Here is an 18040-nt window from a genome sequence, read left to right as displayed (position 1 = left end):
GTGGGGAGGGAGCAGGTCCCCAACTGCTGCAGCAACGCCTGGTGCTACGACCGCTTCCCGCCCTGCCGGAAGGAAACTACAACTCCCAGAAGGCAGCGGTGCGCAGGCCGGCGCGCATGCGCGCGTTTAGCCGGCGGCCAGGGTGCTGCCCCGCCCCCTCGGCGCACCACCTACAGAGGTGATTGCCTGCGGCGCGTTGCCAGCGGTGGGCTCTGATTGGCTGCAACGACGGTTGAGGCGGTTTCCGGAAGGGGGCGGTGAGAGGAGAAGCAATATGGCGGCGGAGAGCGGAGAGGGACCGCAGGAGATGATGGAGGGTGAGAGTCCGCTGGGGGCCGGCACGGCCGTTGAGGGGGTCGGGACGGCCTGCCGCTCGGCACTGCTGCTCGGTGGGGCAGCTGCCAGCTGCGTGCGGTGGGGCTTGTGGTCCCTCCGCGGCCGGGCAGCCCCCGGGTGTCCACCCCGAGGGCGACTGCCCGGGGGGGAAGGGGCCTTGGCTGGCCGCCGAGCCGTGGGGGGCGGTGTGTGCCTGGGGCATGGCGTGATGCCTTCCCCCTCCCCGGGGCTCCACGCATGATAGGTGGAAGAAGTGGGTTTGTGGAGATGACCGTGACGTAAAAAATAAAGATAATAAGAAAGAAATCTCCTGGCATGGCGTTGCTTTTCCTCAGTCGCCCCGTGAAACGAGAGCAAATACTGAGGGGGGACCGTGGAGGAGTGAGGAGCTTCAGGTCCCCAGGGCCAGGGTGGCCACCAGAGTTGTGGCTGGGTGAATGGTGAAGGGATTTCGCAGGTGTGCTGGGGAGATGGTTGCTTTTATCTGCAGGGATTTTTTTTTTCTTTTTTTGATGCCTTCTTTGTGTCATTGGTACTATTGTACATGATACTGATTTTTTTTTTCTAAAAGCTTTTAAAATGTAATAGTTTTAATTCCATCTCCATAATCTTTGGAATTGCACTATATTGATCTAAGAAATTTCCTTTTTCCTCCAGTCTTCTTCCCAGATTGTTGGTTTTAGGAAGATGTGATGGGAGGAAAAAGTGCATCCAAAATCAAAATAGAAACAAGGGGTAAGAGGCCTTTTATTTAAGACTAAACCTTTCATTTAGTTAACTTAGGATTTCTACTAACTTCATAGTGGTATATGTGAATCCTGGTTATTATATCTGCTTGCTACTTCTTCCCCCTACCCCACTGCTGAAAATAGCCTAATTCTGCTATTATGTATCTTATGCAGTTGATAAGCGGATTGAGTCGGAGGAGTCGGGAGATGAAGAAGGGAAGAAGCAAGCAGTTCGCTTAGTAACAGACCTCAGTCAGCAGAGCCTGAGAGATGAGCAGAATGGCGAGAACTCCGCAGGTACCTTGCCAACCTAAATAATCAAGTTAGGAAGTGTCATCTTACCCAGTGTGTACAGTAGTGTATATGTATCAGTCCTTTGTGTTTATTGTGGCTACGTAATGGTTGTATCAATGTTAGCGAACAACGTGAATCTGCTCTAGAGCAATCTTTAAAAATAAATACATGTTATCATTGCTAAAATAAAGCTGCCTTCTTTTTATGGAACCACTGATACTATTTACTTATTTATCCATCCACATTTCTCTTTGAAATCTTTAATTTCAAAATGCAAAACACCTTTATTCATACTTTTTGTGGAAAGATGCTGGATATGTTCATTAGAAATAAACATAAGAAGCTTTTCATAATTCTGCTTTAGTGTACATAGTTTTTTACCTAAAGAGTTCACGGATTCCTTTGGAAGGCAAAGACGACTATTTCTAGTTAGATTGAAGGAAGCTGTCAATTTTATTTTTTTAATGTAAAATTCTAAGACCTATCAAAATTATACCTGTTTGAATCCTCTTGACTTTAAACTTTTGGTACTGTTTCTACTGTTTGTATTAGCACATTGGGTAGAAATGTTGACAGACTTTAAGCTTGTGTGTGTTTGATGGAAGGGTTTGCTTTTCAGTAGCTTGCACAGAATTTGTCAGAGCAGAACCATTTCTGAAGACCCTGTATGGCAATGTGATCTGGGCTTTTGCTGCTAGCTAGCAATCTGAGATGTAATAGCATCCTTTCGATAGAGATGTTCATGTGATTATTGGTCTGGAAATGGAAGTTAAATAATACAGCGAATTTTCTGCAGCAAACTTTAATCCTTTTTGATTGTGCATCTACTGCAGATCCCTCCTAATCTTAACCTTGCTCATTGGAATGTGCAAAAGTATTTTCCAAACTAGTAAATTATTATGAGAATTTTAAATCTCATCTCCTAACTAAATGAACTCTATCTAGGTCTAATTCATTGCTGATCATAAAAACCCCTATGTATTAATTAAAAAAATGCTGTGGTGATGTCTGTAAAATTGTAAGAGCATACCTCGCAAATTGTACCTCTCAAACGCTATATGATCAATACAACCATGCAGATCAGTCAGTCACAATTTTCCTTTGCATGCATGTAACACTGAGTGTTTGTTCAGCTGACATAGTTTAGCTGTGCATTTGAGGTTATATTTTGTATTTTGTTCCCCAGGGAATTATAATATTAGAGAAAATACTTCAAGTGATATACTTTTATTCCAGTGAAAGAAGCAAAACACATTCAGATTTGGTTGCTGAATTACAGTGGATACTATTTAATGTAATGACTGTATTGTTACTACTTCTTCCAAGCTGTTAGGATTCAGAAAACTTCTACTAGGGCAGAAACCAAGCAGAGGAATAATTTTGGAACATTTGAGTTAGTTTCCGCAGCCAGCTTTGAGTTTCTCAGCTGAAAGGAAAATGAAGTTTTCTCCACGTTTTTCACAGAAGATCATAAATAGAAAGAGCTCAAGCAGCTGAATTTTCAAATTTATCATTTAGCTAATTCTCTGAGGAATAGCACCTCTGTTTAGAAAGCTTATAACTTAGCTATTTATAATATTTTTCATGCATATGCAGTCAAAAAGTGTAGTTAGGCTTTTAGTTGCTTTAAATGCTTGTGGTACTGTGAACTTATGTAACTCAGTAACTACTGTTCCGTATTGCGGAATTTGGGTTTCCTGAATGTCATATTTTTTTCCTACATCTGCAAAGCTATGTAGCTCGCAGGCATGGGTTACACAAAAGTCGCTTAAGCAACTTCACTGCCAGAGCAATGAGACACCTGCTGCATTAAAAATTGTGGACTAAAGTGCTGATTGTGAACTTACTGCATGCAAGTGAAATTGCAGTTCTATTTGTAAAGTGATTGTAGAAGGGTCAGTTTAGGGTGTTTTATGTCGACTTGATTCATAAATAAAATGTTGGTTGACAATTAATAGGACTGTAAATTTGCTAGAACCATTTTTGTTTCTCTTCTTTGAGAGTAAATGTACTTTAACATTCTCATACCAATACTGATTTATCAGTGTTATCAGTATACACATCTCACTCAGACTGCTATATGGAGAGTGTTTTATACACAGTACATAAACTTTGAGAGTTGGCCTTATTACATAAATGCTAATGTGTTCTGTTTTAAATTGCTTTTATGTCAGTGAATTTGATACACGTATCCTGTGTGATTTGGTTTTGTGCCTTCGGACTTGTGTGCTTTTTTCCCACGCTGGCTCTACCAGGACTGGTCACTCAAAGCCATATGGCAAAAATACAAGGAGGGGATGTTCTTGCATTGATGAAGTTCCTTCACTCTGAGCTACCCTTTGACAGATCCCAGAACAGCATATTTAACACATTGCCAAAACCAAATGTGTATAAATGGTCTGTAATGGGTGCTGTGATGAAACATGTAATTTTTTTAGAGAAGCCTGTCAGCCAAACAAGGTCGAAGGATTTTTTTTTTTACTTGAATTTTTTTTGGTTGAAGAATTTTTTTCTTTACTGAGTGCATGACTGGCTTTACTGTTGGACAACTTTAAAGTCTCAAAAGGAGAAGTTCCTTCACCATGAGCACTAACTTACTGCTAGTACAACTTAATACTAGGGGAATAATTTGGGTTTTTTATGGGACATCTCAAATAACTGTTGTTTCAAACTTGGGCTGTGTTCCTGTTGGCTGTAAATTCAGCTAGGGGGCTAGTTTGGCTTGGAGCACTTTGTGGTGGCAGCCCTTTGCACCCTAGAAATAGGTCAAAGAGATGCAGCCTTGGCAGCAGTAGGGTAGGGTATTGCAGTCCCCTGTTGAAGTGCATAGCTCCTGATCTGGAATAAAAATAAGAAAATTCAGGTGTTGCACACTGCTAAAATGCTGACAGGCATATGTATGCATGTCAGTTTTGGTGGTATTTCTATACCGCCATCCAAAGTCACCAAGCCTACCAGCTCATTTCACATCACCAAAATGTACTTTATGCTCCCTGCTAATTTATGCTATGAAGAATATTAAAAGATGAGGGACAGAGGATTGCTTGTCACTCTTAACTTCCGTGAGTCAGTTCAGTTAGTGCTCTTTCTTGTTTGAATGCCCAGGCAAGCGCAGTAGCTCAAATACAGCAAGGTAAATGATGGTGTGTGGAGCTATCAAAACCTTGGAGTTTAATGGCAGTATTAAAAATTGTAATGCTTGTACTGTTCATCCTTACAATACTGCTTACAATGCCAAGCACCAGTAGAAAAACACTCGTTAAGTATAGGGGACATTTGGCATCTACAAGGATGTTGTAACCATGCTGGGCTATAAAAATAGTCATTACTTCTGGATTAATGGAATGAGCTTGCATACAGTAATGCAGGAGTTAATGCAAAGCCTTTGGGATTTGACTGTAATTAAAGTTCCCTGGGTTTTTGGTAGTACATACAGAAGCTACACACAAGAAGTGGAGAAGGGTTGCATGTTGTATGTCTGTTTTGCGAAGTCGAATAAGACTTTCTTTGGAAATGGATGCAACCAGCACACCATCTTCAACAAATGGGAATTTGGCATGAATTATTCAGCATGAATTTATCCAGTAAACTTCGCTCCCTCTTGTGCTGTGATAGAAGCACAGCAAATGTTGGGCTGTCTTCCAGAACTACAAAGGCATTTCCCGAGAAAATATATGCAGTGTGATAAACAATGTTTTCTAGCATATTAGTGAGTTCAGTCAAACAAAAGAAGGGAGATCCATGCTGAAGTGTGCACAACATTAACATAAACTGGCAGTATTTATGAGAAAAGCTGAAGGGTGGGATTGCTGAGATGCTTGGTCATTTGTGGCACTATCACTAGACAGTTTAGATTCCTTCTTGGCAATGTTGTATTGGGTTGTCAGAGGAGCATAGACACTTTGGATGGTGTATCTTCAGAGGGATGATGGCCCTAAGTGTAAAGAAAAGGAATCCTGCCCAGATCAGTCTTAAGCCAGCATTATTCTGCAGCCACACAGGCAGGCTGGGGAAGGTGCTGTTCTTTCTGTTTTTTTCATCTAGGCATGAAATTCTGTTGTTAAGAAAGCTTTTTTTCACAACTAGCTATCACAAAGAAAGCCAAATAGGTAAAGTGTATTTTAATTCAGCAGCAGAATAGCTGAACTGTACATCTCATGTTTCTTCTTCTGAGGAGCTTTTGCTCCCTTGGTCTCTCCGGATGTTAGCCATTGTTATCTTGCCTTTAGCTATCAGGTATCAGAAGTTTATAATGTATTTGCTTCTCCTGCAGGAGAAGCAGAAACACCAGTGGACATGGAGACAATTAGCCTGGACCCAGAAGCTGAGGTAAAGGCAGATTTTTGTCCTTACGGACTTTATACAGCGGGAAAAAAAGGTAGGCAAGCAAGTATTGAAACGTGGTTAAAAGATCTAATTCTTCTGAAGGTGCTGGCTATCGTGATATTCCCCGGAATTGATTTAGACTAGAAGTAGAGGTATTTTATTCTTGCTCAGTAGCTGAAATGTTTTGTTAGTAATCTAGAATTTTAAATTAAGCATGGAGGCACTGGAAGTGGGGCTATGTTGCAAGCATTATTGATGGGCTACGAGCTTTTGTGAAAATATCTTTAATGAAGTGATTGCTGCTGTCAGACCCATGATTTGTAATAGGCACGGCTACTTAACTGGCCTTGTGTCTTGGCATCGGCAGCCTCAGGACCCTGTTAGCTGGAGAGTTTTTGAGCTTGGGTGGTGAAGTGCTGTATTTATCTTTGATTGACTGACCTGCAAAACTGGAACATTTGGGGCTGGACAGCACAGATGTGAAGCGCATCAGCTGACTGCCAGTGCAGAGTTAATGTTCACAGAACTACCAGATTATTTGAACTATCAGTGGTTCCTGTTCATCTGAGGCCTGGAACTGGAAATAGCAAGGTGTGTTCCGGTTAAGCAAAGTGGGTAAGAGAATTTTCTGCAACGCTTTATTCCTGCTAGACAGCAGAATTTGTCTGTCTCAGTAAATTCAGAATTTACTGCAAAAGATTTCTAATTTTGGCAAAACAATGCTCAGACTTGGGAAAAGGCTGTTGCCTTTTCGCAGATACTGTGTTTGCAGTTGACAAGCTTAGGCCATGTGCTTCACCTGTGGTGGTAAAATCATGTGCCAAACCCAATTTTCACAAGCTCTTTGAAGGGAAGTTTTAATGAGCTACACATTTTGTAAGACTATAATTTTCCTTAGAACAAAGTACCAGGTTGGTCTTTGAAGAGTGTTTTGAAACAACTGCTGAATCCCTCCATTTCTCTTTCAGGATGTTGACTTGAATCATTTCCGAATTGGGAAGATTGAAGGATTTGAGGTGCTCAAGAAAGTGAAGGTAACAATCCGAAGGAATAGAGAATGCCTCTTGGAACTGGAGATTTTGCATATCTAACCTATAAGAGGACAGATACAGGAGTCTCTTTGGCTGAGATTCTGATGAGTTCCCTTCATGTTTAACTGAAGGAGGGTAGTGTTTACCCATTTGTCAAGTAGTAATAAAAATCCTGGGGTTTTGCAAGTTGGTTTTGGAAGTGGATGAGAGACAACGCATCAGGGCTCATCCTAAGAGATACATTCTGTACTTGCACAGCAGGATTAACATAGAATAATGTAGATTGGAAAGGACCTCTGGAGGCCTTTAGTAAACCCCTGCCCAAAGCAGGTCTGGTTAGAGCATGTTGCTTAAGGCCTTCTCCAGTCAAGCTCTTGAGTATTTCCAAGGATGGAGATTACATAGCCTCTCTGGGCTGCTGTTCTACTGTCTGACCGTCTTCATGGTAAAAAGATTTCCTTCTGTAGAGCTGGAATAAAACAAGAAAAAATTCTATTAAAAAAAACCCCAAAACCAACAAAACCCAGTGAGGAAAAAAAACCCCAAAACTTATTGTCTGTATGCCAAAAGGCATTACATACTGTCATTCATATCCATTTTCCTGTTTGTTTTTAAACTTTTCCCCAACTATCAGACTCTGTGTCTCCGTCAGAATTTGATTAAGCACATTGAGAACCTGGAGCAATTGCAGACCTTGCAGGAACTGGATCTCTATGACAATCAAATTCGGAAGATCGAGAACTTGGAGTCTCTGGTGGAACTTGAGTGAGTCCAGGGGAATCACCAGGATTAGGTTGAGGGTGGTTTGCCACTCACAGAGTTACTCATGCTGTACTTATTCCAGTATTTATCACCCAGGCTTTTCTCATGATTCATTTGGGTGCTCTGTGAAGGATAATGTCTGTTCTCCATTTGTATTTAACCCGTGCAGTAAACTAGCTTAATTATCCTGAAGCTCACCAGGGACAGTCAGCTGGAAATGAAATGTGTGATGTGAAAGGCAGCGAGAATGATAGGTGGTTGCAGCTTCTATGCAGGTGCGGAAGCGCTCAGGCACCCCTTGCTCTTGGCAGCGAGAGCTCCGTATAACAGGTTTTTATTCCTGCAGAAAATGACAAGAGATTTCAGGTGAGATTAGGATGTTTTTTGGGGGTGTTAGGGAAGGAGTAGTGCTCTTCCCAGTTTCTGGCACTTGTCTGTGATCACTCTGGAAATACGTTACAAAACTGTTCCCATTGGGGTGAGGAAGGTTGATCTACTTCCCAGTCATAACTGCTTCACGCTTATGGGAGGCCTTGATGTTGTCCTGTCAGAGGCAGACCTTGTAGGCAAGTACCTTTCCCAAGGAATATGCAGTACTGAAGGTTGGCTTCCTTCCATAGTGGCAGCTCCATGGCTGGGCAAAATAATGGCTATCTTCTGCATGCGACAGATTTTTTTTTTTTTTAAGGTTTTGGGGTTTTTTTTGTTTGGGTTTTTTTTTCCCTGACACACTATAGAAGTATTTTGAAAGTTATGTTTGTTGTCATTTCTGATAAAAGGAAATTTAATTTATGACTTTAGCTTCAAGGCCTAGCAAAGTGCTTGATCTCTGCAGATTGGTGGGGAACCTCACTATTTACAAGTGCCACTTCTAGAATCATCCATGCCTGATGGACTGAAGAGACCTTTGTTATGTTTTGCCTCAGGATCCTGGACATCTCCTTTAACGTTCTGCGACACATTGAAGGACTAGATCGGCTTACCCAACTTAAAAAACTCTTCCTTGTCAACAACAAAATCAGCAAAATTGAGAATTTGAGCAATTTGCAGATGCTACAGATGCTAGAGTTGGGATCCAATCGAATTCGGGTAGGCTTGCTCTACAAGATGTTAGCTGCAGAATTTTGAGCTCTTTGGCTTGGGATTAGCCTTTTCTGAAAGTGCACTTCATTGACTTTTACTTGCAATTTTGTTCTTTTTATTGTTCCAGTCATTTAACGTGTAATTGCTTATTGCTGGATGCTGGATCCTTTAATTATGTATGCATGTAGTGCCTGGCTACTAAATTACTATTTATGAATTTCTCTCTTTAATGAACTCATGCATCCCCTGTGTGTTGCCTTTTGCAGATGATGGTTTCCTCCTGATAGAGAGCCAAGCCTATCAAAACTAGCAATTACTGTTTTCTCTTACCTTCCCAGAGGCTGGTGCTCTGTCAATAAAACCTATTGAATGCAAATGTAATTCTAGTTTGATTTGTATGTGTAATTGATAACTTGCTACGTTAGTCATTCTTACTCAGGAAAAAGATTTTATTGAGGCTTTGCTCTGAAATGCCTCAAAAACCTGATACTGTACTGCTGATTGCTTTTTTTTTTTATTGTGCAGTTTGTGACCATTTCAATTTAGGTCATTTAAAATCTGTACCACTTAAAGGGAAGCAGTTCTGAGTAGTCTCTCCTGTCCTTAAGGTATGCTTTTCTGCATTTTGCCCCATTTGTAAGAGAACTGGTGAAACAGATGACACAAAAGATTTGCAACATGCAAAGTAAACTATTAATTTTTTAGGAGCTTTTTCAGTTATATATGCACTTTAGAAAATACTTGTAAGAGATGAGTGCAGACTGAAAATTGTTGCTCGCCATTTACAATCTGAAAAATTACTTGTTATGCTGAAAGAGCAAATTAGGAAACAAACTGTTTGTCCTCTGTATTTCAAGCCTTGTGGAAGCACACTTCTCTTTCTAGAAGAGAAGGAAACTTCAGCTATTATAAACAGCCTTTTAAGGCAGAAATGTGTGCTGCTTTTATGAACTGGAAAAATTTTATTTTGCTCCTATAGCTAAACTGGACTTAATTCTTTTCCATCCAAAGGAATTTCTACTTTGGAAATGAAATTACTTAGGGGAATAAATGTAGAGTGTGAGAACAGCCAGATCAGATGAGTGATTAGAACTTTTTTAATAGTTTTATGTTGGTAGGGTGGCCTGGCTATGTGCTTTACAGGTGGGCATATCCTTAACTTTTTAGGATAAAAGCCTGTAGACTGTTCAGGCAGCGTTCTTGGCTCTGAGGTGCCTGATATACTCATCCCCTGTGCATTAAAGCTTCTGCAGTAATACTGTCTTAGTCATTTTGCTGCACAATCTAACCTTTCGGAGTGCACTTACCGTGGAGTCTGTCCTGACTTACTAAGCATTTGTAGTTCTGTCCCTTTTGTATGAATGGTGAGGAAGCAGAACTTTATTCTTGAGCTGATGCATTTTCATGCTTTTTTCCAAAGTTGGACAGAGGCAACTATAAGGCAAGCACTTCTTTGTTCCTTAGTTTTTTTCCCCTCACGTCCATCTGTTTCATACTCTCACTTAAGTGTGTCTTTTTTATAGTTTTAAGTAGCTTTTTTTTTTCCTGACTATTTCTTTTCAGTATCCTCAGAGTCACAAGTATTTCCTCCTTAGGGCTTGGGGGAGCTACCAATGAGCAACAAATCTATCATTTTCTTGCAAGGTCAAAACAGGGGTAAGTCCACAGGCTAGAAGGAGGGTGAATCCAAATATGAGCTGATAAACACCTTGTTGAATCTGTTGGCAGTTGTGGGATAGAGGTTGAAAAGCTTCTTTCCTTTCCAGAGCGTATCTGTAAATTCATAGTGTGTGTGTTTGTGTCCATCTTCCTCTTCCTTCCTTTATACATGCACAGGTAAACATGCATATGCACACACACACGCACAGAGTAATCTAAGTGGTGCTAGGACTCAGTGGCCTGTCTCACCAGCACTAGTTTCTGAAACTGCCAGGCAAGAAGGATGTGGAAAAGCTGAGTTGTCACAAGGTACTTGAGCACAGATGCACAGCTGTGTGTGTATCTATATCCATATTACTGTTCTTCTGTGAGCTGAAGTCTGTTTTTAAAATTCTTGTCTTTTAACAGCACCTTTTTTTGAATTAAGAGGCTTTCCCCTGCAAAAAAAGCATTGTGTTTTCTTTCCTTCTGTTTACAGGAGCCTTTTCTAAGCCCACCCTTTTCCTCTTTTCTTGCCCTTTTTTCTCTCTTCTGCTTGTGCTTTCTGGTGCCACTTCCTTTGTAAATAAAGAATATGGTGGTTCTTGATGCCTCACAGAGATCCTTATTTTCCCCCACTGAAGACTGAGCTCAGGACATAAACTGGTATAGTGTATATGTTCTGCCAGTAGCATGTATATTTAAAACATGTACATCACTTTAATTGGTATGTGTATGTTCTGCCAGTAGCATGAATATATAGCCAGTAGTTAAATATGTATTAAACACATACACCCATGAGACAGTTAACCTTGCTTATGACAGAGAAACTGTTGCGCAGAGAAGCTAAACAGCTTGCTTCTGACTGTTCTGCAGTCACTGATGGTCAGGACTAAATTTGTAAATTGTATTTTCTCCTCCCAGATTCTCTTTCCATTCACTAGTGACAGATTTTTCTTGCTTCACAAATGAGTATCTCCTGCCCTGGATACGCCTCATGGCCCAGGGAATGTCATTTTCAGTGCTCCCTGAGCCTTTTCATTCTCTGCTCTTGCTGCCTGGACAGTGGAGGCAACAGCCGGGACAAAGCAACGTGACCCTTGCTGAAAATCATCAAATAGTAGTGCCACAAGCCAGCTGTCACACGGGCTGAGGTTCACTGTCACTGCACAAAGTCCTGCACTTACTTTGCTCTTGGGTCACAAGGGAGGCCCTACCTTGTGCGCGCTTTGTGTTGTGGAATTGGCAGGCTTGTGTTTCTCAGGAGTGCAGCTCCATGGGTCAAGGCTGTAAAATGCCAGCCACATCTACAGGTTGGCGTTTTGCATCACAGCAATAACACTGTCTCCTTTGGTCATTTTGCAGGCAATTGAAAACATCGACACCTTGGCTAATCTTGACAGTCTGTTCCTTGGAAAGAATAAAATCACCAAGCTGCAGAACTTGGATGCACTGACAAACTTGACTGTGCTCAGTATACAGGTATTGATTCTACTTTGTACTGTTATGTTTTGAACAGCCTTGGTTACATGAACCACCTTGTAATTTATGATAAGCTCTTCTGAATCAGCAGGTCTTCAGTGTTTGAGTCAAGCTCCTGTACTGGAAGAAAGTGTGATGTTCTCTGTGCTGTCCTTTCTCATCCTTTCATACTAAAGGAGATTGACAGACACTGATAAAATGGTAAAACAAATGTTTGATTTTTATGGGAGAGAGAACAGGAAATTAATGTTATTTCCCATTTCCTGTGCATTAAAGCTTCTGCAGAAATAGTTTTCTAATATATTACAATAACATCAAATGAGTTATGCCAGGGAAGCCACTATAATGGCAGTGGGCTCAGTGTCACTACCTTCTTCTGGAAGAAGGAAGAAATGTGAACAAGCCTGTTCTAAATGAAATCTGTCCTTAATGAGCTTATGGAAAGTTTCTTTAAAAGGTGGAATAAAAGATACTCAACTAATTTTTTCCTTTGAGTCCCCTTCTCGTCCATATGACAATGCTAGTCCATTCTAATATCTCTTACAGCTGTTGGTAAGAAAGTAATATTCGCTACCTGTCGTAGTACCTGTATGCATCATTATTGTATAGGACATACAGAATTATGTACAGCAGAGTGTGTTGGGATTCAAGTGTTGTAACTTCCCTTCTGACCATTCTATTAAAAAAACCTACAAAATGAATGATATTAGTGCATAGGCCCGTTGTTTCCAAAGACACCAAGTGGAAAACTTTCAGGCTACAACTTTTGATGGGAAGGGCAGAGTCTGATTCTTCTAAACTTAGAGACTTTGGCTCTCTTGGAACTTCCTTGTACATTGGTGGTACAGAGATTAACGAGCTGAGCTCATGAGATCAATGTGGACCCAAGCAGACTGTTTCCCTTTCCCATCCATACTTCAGGGAAATGCTTTTTCTCCAGAGACTCACTTGGGTTTTGGTTTGTTTAGAGTGGACTTAAACTGCTGTTACACTTTCAGAATAACCGTCTGACCAAGATTGAGGGGCTGCAGAGCTTGGTGAATTTGCGCGAGTTGTACCTCAGCCACAATGGCATCGAAGTCATCGAGGGACTGGAGAACAATGTGAGCAGGCTCTTGCTAAACGTGTGACAGAATTGTTGCCCTAAGCTGCTCCTGTTAGTGGCTGTGCTTTTCTGGACATTTTTGTTCCTCAGCTTCCCTGGTTATATGTGGGGTCCTGAGTCTCTTGAAAAGACCACAAAGATCCAAGTATTTGTTATGTTAAAATACCTTGCATGGGTGAAGCTCCTCCAGATCCTCAGAAGCAGAATTGTTTTCATGACCTGGGGAGGGGAAGAACAAGATGTGGTTAATGCAGCAGCCTGACTGATCTTCAGCAATGGAAAGACTGATGGCCACAGCTGGCTCTCTGCTGCAGCCTTTCAGACAGCAGTTTGTAGATAACCATGAGTTCTTTTTAGTAGGACAACATCTGGAGCTGGGAGTAGAGAGACAAGCTGTGGCATGTGGCTTGCCTTCGTGTCAGTGTACATTTCTAGATTTCTGGATAGAATTTATTTCAGCAGAAGCCTATAGCGTTTTCTTTCTCACCCAACAGTAGATGGCATTGTCAGAGAGCAGAGACAATGTGGAACTTAGTTGGCCGTGTGCAAGGCAGAAAAAAAAAAAACTTTCTAAAACTGTTGAGTTCTCTGCTTCAAAAGGTTTGTTCAACTCTGCTGCACTTATGATCTGATTTTTTAATGGATTCCTCTTAATGTACTACGAGGAAAGCTCACTTTTTAGGAGCCCTTGGCTGGCAATAGCCAGCTGGCCAGTAATTGCTTTCATTTTTGTCACATGGCTTCTGGGAGGTCAGTAACCCAGTGTTGTGGTTTAACCCCAGCTGGCAACTAAGCACCACACAGCTGCTCACTCACTCCCCCCAGCAGTGGGATGGGGGAGAGAATTGGAAGAGTAAAAGTGAGACCACTTAGGGGTTGAGATAAGAACAGTTTAATAATGGAAATAAAATAATAATAATAAATGTAATGAGAAGAAAAATAACAAAAAGAGAGAGAAATAAAACCCAAGAAAGACAAGTGATGCAAATGAAAAACAATTGCTCACTACCCGCCGACCAATGCCCAGCCAGTCCCCTAGCAGTGGCCCCTCCGGCCAGCTTTCCCCCAGTTTATATACTGAGCATGACATCACATGGTATGGAATATCCCTTGGGCCAGTTTGGGTCAGCTGTCCTGGCTGTGCCCCCTCCCAGCTTCTTGTGCATCTCCAGCCTTCTCAGTCAGTAGAGCATGGGAAGCTGAAAAGTCCTTGACTAGTGTAAGCACTACTTAGCAACAACTAAACATCAGTGTGTTATCAACATTCTCATACTAACTCCAAAACACAGCACTATACCAGCTACTAGGAAGAAAATTAACTGTATCCCAGCCGAAACCAGGACACCCAGCTTAATTAAAAACAGTCTTCCTTGCTATATTTAGGCAGTGAGAGTTCTTGTGCTGCGTGTAAGCAGCTGGTAATAATGTGTCTTTGCTCCTGACAGTTTCCAACTCTGGGCCTGAAAAAAGTGGGACAGAAAAGATGAAAGGAAATCTGATCTAATGTTTTTGTGTTTGCTTGTCTAGAATAAACTCACAATGCTGGACATTGCATCCAACAGAATCAAGAAGATTGAAAATACTAGTCACCTAACAGAGCTGCAGGAATTCTGGGTAAGTGCAGGCTGGAGCTGATCCCTGAAATGTCTGTAAAATGGTGAAAGAAACCCTTCTGGTGGGGAGCTGTGGGAGGGTGGCGTACATGTATGTCTTGGAGCAAACTCTTGTTCTGGTGACAGTCTGCATGGATAGAGTATGATGGTGTTCCCTAAGGAAAGACTTGAATGTAAAAAATTTTTTGCGGGGCTTTGCTTAGTGGTAACAAGCCTGTCTCTGCCTAGGAAATAGGCCCTGCCTTCATGCTTGTGATGGTTATGAAACAGCCCTACTGTGCCCTATTTTTGCAGATCTTATCTTTCTTTAAGTGAACATGACAGTGTAATAGGGGAAGCTGATACTGTCTCACCAGCGCACAGTACCTGTTTAGAGCAGAGTCAATATGTTCATGTCATTATAAATATGAAGAAAATGAAACCATCTTCTGGTTTACTTCCATTCCTATGAGGTAGATAACTGTTTAGGGTTGCTTCTGTTGCTTTGTGGCACCCTAAATAGCTAAGCCCTTTGTCATTCATAAGTCTGGTCAGGAAATATGCAGAGACACCCCCTCCTGAAACATCAGTATCCCGCCATGTGGGAGGGAGCTGTGTACAAATCTGCTTATGTTTGGGGGAAAAAGCAGCAGATGTTCATGAGCTGGTACATGCTTTAGCTCTTGTAGAGTTTGTGCATGTCAAGGCTGAGAATAAGAGTTGTGCTGCTTAATGTCTGTCATTTGGAGTTCAGTTATTTAAATTCTTGGGCAGAGGCTGAGATAAAAGGAGTGGAAAGCAGCTGCAAATGAAACCAAGCCAGAGCCTGGAGTCAAGGCTACTTGGACCATTATCCTCATCTTGCAGTGTGGCTTAGCAGACAGCTAGTGGTGGTATCTGGCCGTGCCTGTTCTGTAAGGAACTCTTTAAATAACAGGAGCTGAGAAGCTGTTTAACATGACATCTTTTGGGCGGTAAAAATGAGACAATGCAGTGTGGCTGGTGTGGGACCTGTCGTGATCCTTTGCAATTTCCTCCAGTCTTCCTCTTTGCTATTGCCCTGCTTATAGAAGAATGCATTGCACAGCTGTTTCCACTTGTTTTACAGAAAGTAAAGGGAAGATCCTAACCTCATTGGACTTCCTTTGCAAAAACACTAGTGCATTTAAAGAGTCCTTTGTCAAAGCAGAGCATTGGCCAAGATCTGTTAGCTGAACCCAGAAAATGCCCTCCTGGCTTTTTTCCGCTTTAACACTGTTTTATCAAAAAGCACGTAACCTTTTTTTAAAAAGAGCTGGGCAGAATTTTCTTTGATATGAACAACTGTTGTATCTACTAATTTATATTTTTTCACTGGCTGTAGAGTTGAAGCCGCATAACAAAGTCCTTTAACACCTTAAGGAAGCAGAGAATTTCAAATCCTGGATACTGTGGGAATCTTCTAACAGTTTCCCAGTACCTCCCCAGCGGAGGGACTGAGACATCTGAAGGTCAAGTGACTTGGCTGAAGTAATGTTGTGATGAGCTGTAGCAGAATGAAAGAGCTAGCAGGTTTTCTTCAGAGTCTTAGTCCAGGGTCTTAACTACAAAGCCGTCTTCAGCTGGAACGCTGGCAGTCCCAATGATGAAGCAGCTTTCTTTCACAGAACTAGCTGGAGGGAGGCAGCTGGAGAAAATAGAGCTGCCTATCTGCTTCACAGCAAACAGGGTGCACAAAATTTCCAGTTTACCATGGGTGCCTGATGCGAGGAAGAACAGACAGTCGTTGAGGGGGGCCAGAGCCAATCCATTGATTTTAAATTTTTTTTTTTTTTAAAGGTGGTATTGCTGTAGTAACTGCCCCTGTATCCAAAACCAAAGGGTGGCTGAAGTCTCTAGGTTGGACAGCACATGGCCACCTCACACACTTGCTTCCTTGCCAGGCGGTTGAAGGATTCATCCCCTTGCATGGGAATTCCTTTGCAGTGCCAGCAATGAGGCAGCTCCCATGCTGACGGGAGGAGAGCGTGAATCAGAAAGCTTAGTGCTTTATCCGGAGTGCGGAAGCAGTTTTTGTGGGGAAGTGATGTGAAGGGGAGAGGAAAATGTCACTTTTGACATCAGTTTGGGACCTTTTTTAATGCTTCCTGGGAAGTCATGAAAGTAATGATAGATGTCACAGTGGAAGAAAATCTTGACATAAAGATTCCCAACCCTTAAATGAACAGTGTATGGGCTGGGACACTGTATGAAGAGACTGTCTCAGTGTCTTGCTGGCTGTTTCCCAGCATACTAGTTGGACTGGATATGCTGTCTGAAGGGTGGAGCATTTGACCGGCAACCCAGGACAGTGTGGGGAAGTTGGAGATGGTTAGCAAGGCCTGGAGTGTGAGACAGGAAAGCACATCTCAGAGGTTCCAGGGGGAGAAGGATCGTGTAGACAGGGTCGTCTTATATGTGCATGAAGACTGTACGGTGTTACTGCCACTGAGTAGTAGTAATCCTCCTGAGCAGCATCGCTGTGGCTAGGTTCCTGCTAACCAGGCTTAGCTTGGAAGTATCTGTTTGTATGAGTGTGCCTATATGTGCTCTGCAGATGAACGATAATCTCATCGAGAGCTGGAGCGACCTGGATGAGCTGAAAGGAGCGAAGAACTTGGAAACTGTATATCTGGAGCGAAACCCCTTGCAGAAGGATCCCCAGTACCGTCGCAAAATCATGCTGGCCCTCCCAACTGTCCGGCAGATTGATGCCACGTTTGTTCGATTCTGACCTCCTGCTGCCCTCTCTCTCCTGCCCTCCTTGGAGAAATATCCCAACTGGGTTTTTTATCCACTTGCCACTCCCCAGGTCTTCAGTACACTGACACTCGCAGAGCAAATGGTCAATAAAAAGCACTGAATACCAGATCTTGTGTACAATGCACTCATTGTTTTTGAAATGTTGTTGTTGTTATTATTATTATTATTATTATTATTAAATCTTAACACAAGAGACTTCCTTGTGTTTGCGTCTGTTATTTGTGTGGGAGGTTTTGGCAGAAAGTGTTTGCAACAGACTGAAGCCACTTGGAGCCACTTGTTGACTTTTGTTGACTCTGTCACACACCTTCAGGTTAGTAACGTCCTTGCAAACATCACTTTTCCAGATCCAGGCTCAATGGTGGTCTGTAAAAATGTGAAAAGACAGTGATGGTGTTGACATGGGGAAAAATCTGATAAAGATGCTCATCCAGGTTATCAGGTGTGAGTCAATGCTAAATATCTGCTTGTAAAACTTGGGGGGGGAGGGAGGGGTGAAGGTTAGCCTTTCCATAGCAATTTTAATTTTTTTAAACACAGCTACAAGCTCTTTAGAGGATTGAGGACAAATAGCTTGAGGTATGAAAGCAGTGTGGGGGCTGTACATGCCTGAATGAGCTACCAGCCTTCACGAAGCCACTAGTGATATTTAAACATAGTGCTGTAGACCAAGGTGGGAACTGGAAAAGGGGTTAAAAGGTGGTAAGAGGGGCTATGGATTCCACTTGAGGAAGTGAGGGGCCTAGTCCACACTTACAGGTTTTTTATTGGTGGTTGTGGCTTCATTTGCCTCCTGATATCCCAGGATTTGTCAGAGCAAAGTACAGCAGGTGCCGAGGCATGTCACTCTTCCTTCCTGGGCTGAAGCCGAGGCCGCTTCCA

At 42.2% G+C, this 18040-nt stretch overlaps 1 protein-coding gene across 2 annotated transcripts; it reads left to right on the top strand.

Moving 5' to 3' along the window:
* Nucleotides 1–235: 235 nt before the first annotated feature.
* On the top strand, nt 236–17353 carry PPP1R7 (protein phosphatase 1 regulatory subunit 7). Of its 2 annotated transcripts, XM_076341891.1 has the most exons (11): nt 236–317; nt 994–1071; nt 1239–1361; nt 5632–5687; nt 6653–6718; nt 7350–7480; nt 8404–8566; nt 11564–11680; nt 12679–12783; nt 14313–14399; nt 16953–17353. In XM_076341891.1, the coding sequence occupies exons 2-11, from the start codon at nt 1029–1031 to the stop codon at nt 17127–17129; spliced, it is 1068 nt and encodes a 355-aa protein (XP_076198006.1). In that variant the 5' UTR covers nt 236–317; nt 994–1028; the 3' UTR covers nt 17130–17353. The 2 variants fall into 2 exon arrangements, with proteins under 2 accessions (XP_076198006.1, XP_076198007.1); XM_076341892.1 differs by lacking the exon at nt 994–1071 and having other exon boundaries at nt 238–317.
* Nucleotides 17354–18040: the final 687 nt, after the last annotated feature.

Source organism: Aptenodytes patagonicus, chromosome 6 (genome assembly GCF_965638725.1).
Source record: "Aptenodytes patagonicus chromosome 6, bAptPat1.pri.cur, whole genome shotgun sequence".
Classification (NCBI taxonomy): Eukaryota; Metazoa; Chordata; class Aves; order Sphenisciformes; family Spheniscidae; genus Aptenodytes; species Aptenodytes patagonicus.
This window is presented reverse-complemented; position numbering and strand designations above follow the sequence as displayed.